This window comes from Xenopus laevis, chromosome 9_10L, assembly GCF_017654675.1.
Source record: "Xenopus laevis strain J_2021 chromosome 9_10L, Xenopus_laevis_v10.1, whole genome shotgun sequence".
Taxonomy (NCBI): Eukaryota; Metazoa; Chordata; class Amphibia; order Anura; family Pipidae; genus Xenopus; species Xenopus laevis.
Genome location: NC_054387.1, coordinates 116,353,897 through 116,368,451, shown reverse-complemented (window position 1 = coordinate 116,368,451; position 14,555 = coordinate 116,353,897). Strand labels below are relative to the sequence as shown.

The 14,555-nt window shown below is 39.9% G+C and overlaps 1 protein-coding gene across 1 annotated transcript in view; it reads left to right on the top strand.

Moving 5' to 3' along the window:
- The window catches only part of dnaaf8.L (dynein axonemal assembly factor 8 L homeolog), a 73,825-nt gene extending 60,529 nt beyond the window's left edge, over positions 1–13,296 (top strand). The window contains exons 30-31 of the mRNA XM_018236523.2: positions 11,292–11,361; positions 11,664–13,296. Of these exons, the coding sequence (XP_018092012.1) occupies positions 11,292–11,361; positions 11,664–11,732 (139 nt within the window). The 3' untranslated portion in view covers positions 11,733–13,296. The remainder of the gene's footprint in view (positions 1–11,291; positions 11,362–11,663) is intronic.
- Positions 13,297–14,555: the final 1,259 nt, after the last annotated feature.

Here is a 14,555-nt window from a genome sequence, read left to right as displayed (position 1 = left end):
CCAGTTATGTGACTTGTGCTCTCATAAACTTCAGTCACTCTTTACTGCTGTACTGCAAGTTGATATCACATACAGGACCGCCATCAGAAATCGCAGGGCCCAATATGACAATTTCCTGGGCCCCACCGCAAGCCCCACCTACAGGTCCGCCCTTCCCACCCCACAGGTCCGCCCCCCCCCACCACACCGTAAAAAAACAAAAAAAATATTGGTGGCTAGGGTTCCCACATGTTAATAAAAAATAAAAAGATATAAGTGGTCAGGGCCCCCCATAAAAAAACATTTGTGGCCAGGGCCCCCCCATTAAAAAATATTGGTGGCTAGGACCCCACATGAGAAAAAAAATTGGTGGCCAGGGCCCCCCTCCACACATTTTAAGAAAATTGGTGGCCAGGGCCCATTAAACGCCCATGCCTTCCCAAAGTCAGCAGCTCTCAGAAAGATGGGGGGCCCGGCTAATCAAGTAAGTGTGGCGTGGCCGGGGCCCCCCTTACCCTCGGGGCCCCCTACAACTCTCCCCCCTGTTCCCCCCCTGATGGCTGCCCTGATCACATACCCCTTCCCTCGCCTCCCAGCAGCCTAACAACAGAACAATGGGAAGGTAACCAGATAGCAGCTCCCTAAAGGTGGCAATAGACGCACAGATAATATTGTATGAAAATAAATTTTGTACGATATTCGGTGCATGTATGGTGGGAAAAGAGCCGACTGATATCAGCAGATAGGGTTGCCACCTGGCCGGTATTTTACCGGTCTGGCCGGTAAAAATGATGGTTGATCCCAATGGGAAAAAAGATAAATATATAGGAAGGCCGATATTATATTCCAGAAAGTGTGGCAACCCTATCAGCAAAAGACTTGGTTATTGGTTGGTTCGACGATTGGGCTGGAAGGTACCAGAACATCGCCCATTGTTAGTGCTGAATCGTAAGGTACAGGTAGAATTCTATTGTTCCTACCATATCTGACGATTCAGCTCTACACGTGTGTATTGAAATGAATGATCTTTCTTGGAAAGATATTTTCCAAGAAAGATTGTAATTGTTACGTCTATGGCCACCTTAACACAAGATAACAGTTGCCTGGTAGATCTAAGAACAACACTCAACAGAAAAATCCAGGTCCCACTGCGACACATTCAGTTACATTGAGTAGGAGAAACAATAGCCTATCAGAAAGCATTTCCATCCTAAACTGACTTTTTCTGAAAGCACATGACCAGGCAAAGTGACCTGAGATGGCGCCTATACACCAATATTACAACTAAAAAATATATACCGGTACTTGCTGGTTCAGGAATGAACTTTTATATTATAGAGTAAACTATTTGCAGTGTAAACAGTAATTCAGAAATAAAAACTACATCATAAAAATCATGACAGAATCCCTTTAACTGACAAAAATGAATTGGAGTTGAACCACTCATATAAATTTTGCATGACCCGTCACTTCTATGGGGGAGTTTAATTATCCAGCAATAGTTAAATTCTCAGACCACAGAAGTATTTTTGGGAAGAAAATAACATATTTGTATGATTTTTGTTATATAGCAACTTTGTTGTTTGAAACGTATTCATGAATTCTTGTAGCTCAGCAGCTTTCCGGTGCTGTATTTAGGGCAGCCAATTGTGCTGGTTTTTAGGGCTGTACACAGCCGTGCAGGTGGATCAGTGAGTAGCACAGGTGGATCTGGGAGATTAGGGCAGGCTTGTGTTTATCCGCCTGCACTCCTGCTCTGTACAGAATAGAATATGTACACACACTGGCATATTATATACGAACGGACACTGTTTGTGAGCTAAGTAGGGATTTGTAGCTGGTGGGTATAAGAATAATTCCCTGGAGTTGCAGGTGCCTATTATATACACATGCAAGTATAAAGACAGCACATTTGGCTGAAACAGAACCAAAAGGTAAGTGCTAGAGAAGACTGGGGAGTTGTAACTTAGCTCTGTGGTCAATTAAGATGTTTAGATACTCTTGCCACATGCATTCTAACGTTTTTGAATGATCAGCAAAAACACATGAAACACTTATCCCAAGTATTATACTAGTGGCAGATCCTACTCACTGGAGCAACTGCTTTATAGGGCCGAGGCCAGACTGTGATGGGTTTGTTGTACATAGGAAATAGTACAGCAGCCTTGTGCATTTGAACACAGTACCCAGGTACTTTTGGCTCATTAAGTTAAACCATATCTTGCAAACATTTTGCTAATAAATCACAAAATGGGTAACAAAGCAGCAAGCATTCTACCACTTGGCTATGGAATGCTCAGGCATGTGCACCTTCACAGCAGGTTTAGATTTGCCTACAAAACTACCAGAGGATCTTCCAATGGGTAAAGCACTGAACCTTTAGCCTGGGTTCAAACTCCTATATATACATGGATAATGTTTATATGTGTATATATATAAATATATATATATATATATATATATATATATATATATTTTTTTTTTTTTTTTCTTTTTTTACCTCTAATAAATAGCATGTTGTCGTCAATTATTTTAGTAGATACAAAATAACATAGTAAGTTAGGTTGAAAAAAAGACACAGGTCCATCAAGTTCAACCTTTCAACCTGCCTAACTGCTAGTTGATCCAGAGGAAGGCAAAACACCTCATTTGAAGCCTCTCCAATTTGCCTCAGAGTGGGAAAGAATTCCTTCCTGACTCCAAAATGGCAATCAGACCAGTCCCTGCATCAACTTGTAATTGCACTTATGCACATATGCAAATATTTCAATAGATAAAGTCTTCCCGGGCTAAATAACCACACAAAAAAATAATGCAGGCATAGCAGCAATGAAAATGGTTAACAGAAGCACTCAGACCTGATCGAAAAAAAACAATTTTTCATTTCATAAGAATAAAATGCAGGAAGCCCATTTGTATTCAGGTTACAAAGGGCTCTCGGTGAGGCTGCCAACAGCTCCCTTCGGCTGACTCATCCGCTTCTAACAAAGGCCGGCAACGTGACCCAAGAGATAAGGTAATGTGGCTTGTACCTCATGAGTGCCCTGTCATCCCAGCCTCTCTGAGCAAGTGAAGGGTTAAATGGTTGTTCACTGTTGAGGTAACTGTTAGTATGATGTAGAGAATTATATTCTGAGAGAATTTGCAATTGGTTTTCATATTTAATTATTTGTGGTTTTTGAGTTATTTAGATTTTTATTCAGAAGCTTGCCAATTTGCAATTTCAGCAATCTGGTTGCTAGGGTCCAAATTCCCCTAGCAACCATGCATTGATTTGAATAAGAGACTGGAATATGAATAAGAGAGGCCCGAATAGAAAGATGAGTAATAAAAAGTAGCAGTAACAATAAATGTGTAACCTTACAGAGCATTTGTTTTTAGATGGGGTCAGTGACCCCCTGAAAGATTCAGATGAAAAATGCAAATAATTAAAAAACTCTAAAAACATAAATAATACTTGATATTGTGCCTTAATCCTATCAGGTTTATTTTTTGGGAAATTGAGTGTAACCCAGCCGCCTTATTTTATTTTATCTTATTTTACTTAATTTCATTTTATTTCCTTTTATTTTATTCTATTTTACTTGATTTTATGTTTACATGCTTGACAAGCTTAAGCAAGTTTATTTGATATGCTTGGAAAACTAATAAAACATTTCAGTGTAAAAAAAAACATAAATAATGAAGACCAACTAAAAGTTTGCTTAGAATTGGTCATTCTATAACATACTAAAAGTTAACGTAAAGGAATTGTTCCGTGTAAAAATAACAACTGGGTAAATAGATAGACTGTGCAAAATTAAAAATGTTTCTAATATAGTTATTTAGCCAAAAATTTAATGTATAAAGGCTGGAGTGACTGGATGTCTAACATAATAGCCAGAACAATACTTCCTGCTTTTCAGCTCTCTTGGTTTCCACTGATTGGTTACCAGGCAGTAACCAATCAGAGACTTGAGGGGGCCACATGTGTCAACAAATTAAAGAATGAGGAGAGCACTTCTCAATAGCAAAAAAACGCTGTGGTTGTGTTTATTAAAGGCTACTACATATCTGATGCTTTTGAATATGAGTTGAATGCTGAAGATCAATTGCAAACTCACTGAACAGTTATGTACCAAGTCGCTGACTAGCTCAGCGTTAGAGAGCTAAAAAGCAGGAAGTAGTGTTCTGGCTATTATGTTACACATCCACTCACTCCAGCCTTTATACATTACATTTTTGGCTAACTAACTATATTAGAAACATTTTTTATTTTGCACAGCCTATCTATTTACCCAGTTTTTATTTTCACGCTGAACTATTCCTTTAAAGGTGAACCACCCCTTTAAACTGCAGCATGGCATAGAGCTGATTTAATGGATGGAAGGCACAGTTCCCCTTGATGGATTATGAGTTTGGAAAATCCTGTTATGGAAAGCTTTTGTTGTGCCAGAGATTAGATGGCGTGTCTGGGTTTCCATGACTTAAAAGATGTAGCAGAGTATGGTGTTTGTGCAGATGGCCTGTAGATGTCACTGTGCTCAGACTTATACTGTTCATACTTTCTGTACAGCTTAAAAATGAAAATGAAAGTTACTGTTGTGTAATGCCTGCATGAGACTGTTAAACTCTACTCATCCTCGGCTACCCAAAACATAACACAGAGCAGCGCAGACATGGACCAGCCTCACCCAAGCCATTTAACCATTTCTGTGCTGTGAAAAGGCTGAGGGGATAGTCACCAATAGAAATGCAACTTTGTATTAACACATAACAGCTAAATAGACATATCTCCCAGGGATTGTTAACCTGCAGCATCCTGTTTCACCACAGCTTCCAGCACCTTCACCCACAACAGTAATTCAACAAGATAATTGCTAATTGGCTAAGACTGGTGTTGGTGTTGTTGGTGCGTGGCCTCCATCTACTAACATAGGTGGCGACAGTCTAATTCAGTTACCCACAGCAACGGATGAAATCATTCTGTCATTATTTTAAATTGGCGCTAACCCAGTCAAAGCTAACTGCATACAGGTCATTGCAATAAGGGGCAAATTTGCTTTAGCATTTGAAGCGAGGAGACCCTCTGCTAATTAGCATGCAAAACAGCAGGAACCGTGAGATGGAAACCCAGTTTGGAACCTAAAATTATCATTTTCATGGAATATTTCCGTGATCCCCAACCACTGGCTCATGAGCAGGGTCGGACTGGGGGGCCCGGGGCCCACCAGGACTCCTGTCCAGGGTCACTGTCCAGGGCCCCCTACTGCAACGCTACACATGCGCAAAAGGAGCCACTTGTATGCGCTAAAGGAGCATTAGAAGCCCCCCAAATCCCGTTTTTTATGCCATTATGGACTTTTTGCATTATTATGTTGATTTCCAACTTCCTACATTTAAATGTGGCTCACTGGCATAAAAGGTTGGGGGCCACTGGTATAGTCTATAGAGTGAAGCTCACTCACTGGGTTTAAAGCACAGCCAGAACAAGTGCTGATCAGATTCAAACTAGTGACCAGCTCTGCCCTTTTTGGGGCTCATGAGTGTAGCAAAGGCTTTTCTCAAAAGCATATTGATAGATGAGCCCTGGTAAAGGCTACACCAGTCTGTAGTTGGGATCTGATCAACCAGTGAGCTGCAGCCTGAAGGATATTCCATGACAATGGAAAGTTTAGGTGCAAGACTTTGTTTCCTTCCCAGGATTCCTTCTGCTTTGAATGACTAGAATTCCCTTTTACTTAAAGGAATAGTAACACCAAAAACTGATAGTATATTAAAGTAATGAAAATATAATGTACTGTTTTCCTGCACTGATAAAACTGGTGTGTTTGCTTCAGAAACACTACTACAGTTTATATAAACAAGCTGCTGTGTAGCCATGGGGGCAGCCATTCAAGCACATGATACACAGTAGATAACAGATAAGTACTACTATAATTTTATAATTTATATAAACAAGCTGCTGTGTAGCCCTGGGGCCAGCCATTCAACGGGGGGCAGGTGGCATGGGTGGACGGTGGGCGACTGGCTCCCACTTGTTCCCCACGTAGCTAGGTAGAATTTTCGCTGGGGAATGACTGGAAGGGAGGTTGTTGGGGAATGGCCATAGCAACATGGCAGACACTTTAATACTTTAGTAGTCAGGCTGCAAAGAGAACGCTGACTACACTGTTTGTCCATCGATCTATCCTATGCCTGGTTTTTAAATGTTTGTATTTTTAAGGACACGGTCCTGGACTTCCATATAGCTTTATTGGAGTCAGTCTCGGCATTGTCTGTATGGGTGCGGGTGTGCTTTTACTTATTTGGATTAAAAGTTATGTTTTAAGTTATTTTTCACGAACTCTATCTAACAATTGCATCTGAACTGGTTAGCTTGGAGTGTACAGGGTCCTAAGTCCTCTACTTTCCCTTTCTCTCTGGTGTTTGTTTATATTATATTGGTTCTTTAATGAACACTAACCTGCAGAGAACTCAGGTCTATAACTTGATTACACTCACCTATGTGATGTGATTGGTGTTACTGTTCCTTTAATATTATTTATAATTCAATAAATAGATTTTCTTTCCATTTTGAATGCGCCAAGACTGAGTTAACCCTATAACGTATTGGCAGGTACCTTACAATCCAGCTTTGTATTTCTGCATAGCTTGGCAAACTGACAGTCGTGAATTAATTCTACTGTCAATGACTATTGGACACCTATTTCTGGTCAGGCATATACATAGAGTATAGAGAGAGTATACATACACACATTTATAGGCAAGCATGTATAGTGCATAGGGCTGAATGGCAGCAGGGAACAGACTGTGTGACAGGAGGCTCTGTCAATCCCAGCGGAAAGCTCTCTTGGTTTTTATTTTGCAGTTCTGTCAGAAAAAGGGGGTTGATATGAGCTCCTCAGATGCCCCCTCCCTAGTTCTTATCTCTCAGCACTGCCAACCTCAAAGCCATAAGTTATAGCCAGCTGCACAGCAAAACTAGGCCAGGCATTGCTTAAAAACAGGGTATCTGACAAAGCGAAAGTATTTCACTTCTTCATTGAAGGATTTTGATCACGAAAAGAGAAAGCGAGAGAATTGAATAGAAGTCTCTATTTTTACCCATCCTAAAGAAAATAAAATTGCACGGGAGCAGAAAGGCAGACATTAAACGTGAACATATGGAGCGCTCTTCAAACAATAGAGTCTTTATGTGAGAACTGGGTTAATAGCAAATATGCCATACAGCTTTCCTTGGCATCAGATATGTCATTGGTCTCCGTTTTCAGCACCAAAGGGGTGGTATGTAGGATGAAACTGAAAAGCCAATGAGGTGTTTGTTGATTATTTTTCTGCACATTATTTGACATTGGTAAATTGAGCCTAAAAAAGGGCCTGCCTTTTAAAGGAAAACTATACCCCCAAAATGAATATTTAAGCAACAGATCATTTATATCACATTAAGTGACATATTAAAGAATCTTACCAAACTGGTGTATATATTTAAGAAAATATTGCCCTTTTACATCTCTTGTCTTGAACCACTATTTTGAGATGGTCTGTGTGCTGCCTCAGAGATCACCTGACCAGAAATACTGCAGCTCTAACGGTAACAGAAGTGTGGAAGCAAAACACAGAACTCTGTCTTTTAATTGGTTCATGTGATCTAACATGTATGGTTTGTATGGTATAGTTTTCCTTTTAAGCAGAGGTTTTTCAACTCATTGGGTTCAAGCCAATGTTTGAGGTTCAACGTTTGAGCAACTCCCCTTTGCTCACAGCAAGGTTACATATATATAAAATATGTATTGGTATAAGGGACTGCTAGAGTTCAGGAGTACCCAGAGCAATAAATAAGTGTTCTTCGATTTCATCCTATTTGGCTTTCAAACTGGGTCTCCATCGACTCTTTTGTTTTTGAAACCTGGCCCTGACCACATTCTTGGACCTCAAAAGTGGGACTGAACACAAAAACATCTGCCTGATGCCAGTAAGATCAACCTTACTCTGAACCCAGGCATGCCAGTTTAGCCACTATGAGGATTCAATTTATTTTATATTATTGCATTAACCCCATCAAGAATGGAGGAATCTTACAGCCATATAGGTGAGTGGCAGCCTTAAAGAGATGCTGACACCAGAAAATAACCAATTTTTATATCCATCATAACATTATCTTTGAATGCTATTCGTAATTTTGCCATAAAAGTATTTGCTTGATGCTTTTACTTTACCTTTTTTACCCCATGTTCCTCTATGAGGGGGCTGCCATATTTGTGCAGCAGGAGTCCGTTAGCATTAGAAACTCTAACTGACAGACTGAGATGGGACAGTCAGGTTGGCAAAACAATCCGGTTTAGGAACTTCAAGTAATAATTACTTACAAAAGCAGAACTGTTAGCAAAAAACAATTAACGTGATAATGTAGATTAATATGTTGAAAAGAAAATTTTTAGTATCAGTATCACTTTAAACCGCATCCTTCAAAACTAATATAGAGAATGCACTCCAGCTGCTCAATGGAGTGCTTGAGAGCTCAGGAGTTTGCTGTTGGCATGAAGAATATCTGTTTCCACCAAAGGCCATCATGGAGGGGTTGGGCAAATTTGGCAATGTTCCCCACATAACAATTTGTGGTAGGCACAGAAAATTTTCTGTGAAAGCATGCGATTTAGCAAACATTGGGCCCCCACGTCTCCATTTCTTTAAAAAATGTGCAACAATTATAATTTTTCGCCAAGTAGCCAGAAAAGAAACTCGACCTCAGTGACTTGGGATTTGATTACTGACTTGCTCAAATATCTCCCAGGTAGCTTAAATGAGAAGTAAAGCCTAACCAAAGAGGGTAGGGTAGAAATGTTAAACATTATGTTTTGTGCTTTTGTACCAGCCCAAGTAAACCACAGCCTTTAAGCAGCAAAGATCTGTGTCTCCAAAGATGTCCCAGTAGCTCCCCATCTTCTTTTCTGCTGATTCACTGCACATGCTCTGTGCTGCTGTCACTTACTGAGCTTAGGGACCCACTCACAATATACAGTACACATAGAATAGAAATGTCACAATATAAGGCTGATTAGTAATTAATACAGATAATAACTACATGGCAGCACAGAAACCAGTGTAATTAGCATCAGAATTTAATAATCAGCCCTGAAGTATCGTCTTATATTACAGACCAACCTCATTTTCTGCTGGATAATTAGTGACAACCCCTAAGCTTAGCTTCTCAACAGCTGCTCAGAGCCCACTGAAAATGTGAGTGTCACAGACACTTTCCAAGATGGTGACCCCCTGTGACAAGTTTGAAGTCCTGGATCATTGCTGCTATTGACAAGCCGAAACTTTAGGCTGGTACAATCAGTTCAGTATATAAAATATGGCATTTTTAGCTATATTAATTTTTAGGGTTTAGTTCTCCTTTAAGTCAGTTCCACAAAGGGTAGGCCCACTTTATAAAAATTGTAAATGGCAGCAATCTACTGGAACAAAATGGTGATTTAGATCAGGACTCCATTTGGTATGAGGCAAGCGGTTGAAACAGAATAGTGCAAAACCATATCCTGGTGCTTTCCAAACCAATATGTAAACCATGTACTGTACGTGACTTTATAGAAGCCTCCGTTATATAAAGTGGTTTAACAGGATAGGGATTTCTGTGTTATTGGCATCTCTATGCCAAGATTGTGTTTGTCATAATGGACAATATCCAATACATTTGATTGATTAACATAAACATAAATATGACGGATGGATGAGAAAAGGAGGAAGCATCTTATCATTAGCCCTAGTTATACATCACTAAGGATAATGACAGTAAGTAAGTCGGATATTAAAATGGGTCTTCTTTTATGTATGGGATATAATTGCTGCATATATAGACAACAGAGCTCATTTATAAACACTGGGCACATTTGCACCTAGGCAGTAACCCATAGCAACCAATTTTTACAGCCAGCTGCAGGTTGAGCAGTGAAAGCAATTATCTGATTGGATGCCATGGGTTACTGCCCAAGTGCAAATGTGCCCAGTGTTTATAAATGAGCCCCAAAATGTCTTTACAAGAAGTAGACGGCATAATAGAAAATCAAAGTAATTATTATTATGAAATCAGTCCCTATCAATTCATTCTGTATGTAACACTCAACTTGCCATATGTACATCTGTATTGGTCAGCTTGAATCCTTCTGGGTAGGACAGATCTGCGGTTACCCATTCTATATCAGTAACCATGTTTTGTGCAATGTACAGGAATGGTTACGTATTCTATATACCTTCTGCATAGCTTTGTATCGTATTGTTCTTGTTTTCAGTGCTGGTATCATTTAGTAGGGATCCGGAATTCTCTCTGAACATTCGCACATTGATTCTAACTGTGACCTTTATCAGTGCCGGGGCTGTCAAGCTGGATGTGGCCCTTCCAAAGGAGTTTTAACAATAATTAAGAAATGATGTCATTATGAAATATCGAAAAAGTCCAGTTTCATCTATCAAAGTCTTTGGTCCTAATATAGATAAATAAGAGTTGAGTTGAAACCCAGCACATACATTTGTATAAATAAAACACAAAAGGGCACATCCATATGGATAAATATCAACATCTAGTAAAGAAATTGCTGTGGTATTAAACAGATATTGTGGTCTCCGTTTCAAAATGTAATGAGTGAACTTTAGCTGGTCAACCACATCAAAGTGGTCTTCTCTCCACTTGTGTTGGCACATAGATATCACGCCTGTCCTAGAAATCATCCAAGCCACACTTAAAGGCATTAATGAGAATCTGGCATCACAACATCACTCGGCAGGGCATTTCATTCTTAGTATTTCCATGCTAGGAATACATCAGCTGAGAATAAATAATAGGTATATGCAGAAACCCGTTATCCAGAAAGCTCAGAATTAAGGAAAGGCCGTCACCCATAGACTCCTTTTGTCCAAATATTCCACATTTTTCAAAATGATTTCCTTTTTCTCTGTGATAATAAAATAATACCTTGTACTTGATCCAAACTAAGGTATAATTAATCTTTATTGGAAGCAAATGATCCAAACTAAGATATAATTAATCCTTATTGGAAGCAAAACCAGCATATTTGGTTTATTTAATATTTACATGATTTCTAGTAGACTTAAAGATCCAAATTACGGAAACCCCAGGTCCTGAGTATTCTGGATAACAGGTCCCATACCTATAATATATTATCAATGTTACTCTGATGTAACTGCAGGCAAGTTACTTTTGTCAATAACCACAGTCAAGCTTGATAACTTTGTTAAACTGATTTAGTAGAGATTAATAATTATGCTAAAAGACATTTCTTAACCATCTCCATCACCTTATTTAATTGCAGTGATGATCGGCATAATATGTCGGCGCAGACCCTTACTGAGCAGGTGCTCTGTCCGCAGACTGAATCCCAGGTACGGAGCTCCCCCCTGAAGCCAACAGATTTTTAGCCTCATAATGTGATGACATAAACATGACTTGAACCAGATGCTGGCGAATAGGGAATCAATTGTGCGAAATTGTATTTATTCTGTTGATTTCATTTGCTAGAAATGAATTCCATTCTCGGCTATACCCTGGGGCAATGAGAGATAAAAGGAAAGATGTACTGTGTTTCTAATCATGTTACTGCTCTTCATTTTCTCCCATATCTGTCTCTTGGATCCCCCCCCCCGAATCCTTTCTTATCCGTTCTCATTTCTCTCTGTCTCTACAGGCCAACAAGATGCTCAGTTGTTTCTTTGATTCCCTGACCCCTGACAGCATCCACCAAATCCTGCATTAGGCTCCACGACAATAGACGTATACCTGTGTGAAAAGTCAGCACCAAGCCTCTTAATGAGGGATTCAGTGTGACCGTGCCAACCTATAAAGATGGAAAGCATGAAGGACTTATCTTGGGATGAGGCTGGGAAAGCGTTGGCAAGCACAGTCAATAGAAATGAAGTATTGCTCTGAGAAAAGCGATCGATTGCCGTGAAAAGTCCTCTGCCAACGGTATGAATTAAAATCCAGCAAATGTTTCAGGCCAGACCCAACAACTCACATTGTGGGCCTTCAGATTTTTGGATGAAATAAGTGAGCTTTTGCCTTTTTATCAGCTGTTCCAATAAGATACACAATGTATATATTAGGCCCCTGATAAACTGAAATATATATGTGTTTCAGTTTACCTGAGCCTAACGTTCCCCCCTGCAGGGCTGTTATATCATCCCAGGTTCTCTTGAATCCCTACATGAAGGTAGGGTCTTCTTTCACACGTGCCTTTGTGAGAAGCCCCTATTGTGTTTATCAGTAAATGATTATTTAACCGAGACACGCTTACATTTACATACATGCTTTGCTCAAATGTTCCCTTTAGATGTTGCATGAGAATACTCAGCTTTCCAGATAAATAGCAACTTCCATGCTAAGTCTTGTGTTTTGACTTTGATTTTCTAAGGTGAGACACATCTGTAAACTGAACCTGCCATTTACCAATAACCTGATTGTGACTGTAAACCCAAAAATGAAACTATGAAAGCAAATGGAAATACTATTGAAAACAGTATCTGTCCCTTGCTACACTTTACACTGCTGGTTCTGACTACATGCTCCATGGAAACAATTTAGCAGTCATCAAGTCTCCACTTAGCATCATTGTTGGCATGTTCTGTGATTAACACACCTATCAAGGAGGAGAATAACAGATGTGTGCAAGGCATTGTGGGAAATGTAGTCTTGGCTGGGGAAGAGTTGCTATGAATTGCATTTGCTTTCCCTATGCAAAATATTATATTGGGGTTTACTTCCCCTCAAGCTCATTCCATGCCTCGTTTCAGTCAACTAATATCTCAAAGTTCTTGTCTTATTTTAATAATAATTTCAGCGCTGGACTGTATTGGGGGCCCACCCGGACTGTGACACCAAGGGAACTCCTGGCAGCCACAGGGGTCCACCTCCCAACTTCCAGACTCCCCCCCCCCAGTTCGACCCTGAATCATTTTGTTGGGTTTGATTAAAATGTCACATTCTTCTTGTCTGCTCAAAGACTAGTTCAGTTATAGGTGAGTTATATAAATGAATATATGAGAAAATATGTATTCCATTCAATCCCATGTGAAGTTAGAACATCTATAGTTATTTTTCATTTATCAACTGATAGGGCACAGACTATAGTCTAATTGGAAGGAAGTGCTGTTCACTTATTGGTCTGTTGCAAGTGTTTTCCCAAAAACGGGGCGCAGCATTTTTTGATGTGTAGGACCTAGGATTGGAATGGCTGACTTAAAGGATGGCTTTTGTATTTATTACCCTATGTCAAATAATTTATTTTCACAATTCTAAAATTAAAGTTCTGTTTTAAAGAACCTTCGGTGGTCTGGTCTCACTGAAAACACCAATGACACCACCATGTTCTGCTGGTAGACACATACATCATTACTTGTTTCTATAATGGTGAGAAAAATGCTCTGATCTTAGTAGTCTTCCATTTTTATGTGATCTGAAACAACAATATGGATCCAAAAAGTTTTTTTTTTTTTTTCAAGGCAACGCAAGTTAATTGGGGCTTATGATTTGGTAAAATTAATTTCCCTGTTACTAAAAATTAGTAGAAACATATAACATAAGAAACTTCTTTTGATGGAGACATCCAAAGTCTCTGTATATTCAGTTCTGTGCCATGAAGCCTGGTAAGGACATTGCTTCAGGCAAAGATACATCACTGGTGAGAGCAGAATGTAAATTGCCGGCGAAATGACACTCCGATCGTTTCATTTTCCCAAGTCGCCCCAAACTTCGGACGACTCCGGAAACGAGTTGCGATTTACATTCTAGCCGCACTAGTCGCACGAAGAAGAGGAGATTTGTCGCCAGGTAACTACTGTATATACTCGAGTATAAGCCGAGTTTTTCAGCCCCCAAAATATGCTGAAAAACTCTACCCGGGTCAAGCGCAAAAACGGTCGCCGGCGTCTAAGAATAGTCGCCGGCGTCTAAGAATAGTCGCATGCGCCTAAGAATAGTCACCGGCATCCAAGAATAGTCGCCAGCGTCCAAGAATATTCGCCAGTGTCCAAGAATGGTCGCCGGCACCTCCAATGGGAGCAGAAACCCTCAATTTTTTGATTGAAACTTACCAGAAGCTGCTGCATTTCTCACCCTAGGCTTATACTCGAGTCAATAAGCTTTCCCAGTTTTTGGAGGTAAAATTAGGTACCTCGGCTTATACTCGGGACGGCTTATACTCAAGTATATACGGTAATCTCCCTGAATCGCAGCGTGTGTCTCTGCCCTTAAATGATAAGATATTATCTTTGTTTATTGGGGTGGCTCAGGGACCAGCCTTTCTATACATGTAGCTCTAGAAGAATCTTATGGAAACATCAGCCTAGCTGAATTTATTTCACCTAAAGAAATAGCATTTGCACTCCAGTTTGGGGGCCTTCCGAGGGCACTGATGGCACAAACTGTTATTATTGTCCAAGGCTCAGTGGTTAGCAGCAGTGGGGTCCAGAGTTTGATGATGATGATGACAAGGCATTACCTACAAGGAGCTTGTCTGTTCTCTCCGTGCATGGGTTTCCTATACTGATGAAACATACTGTCAGGTCCATTGACTCCTGAT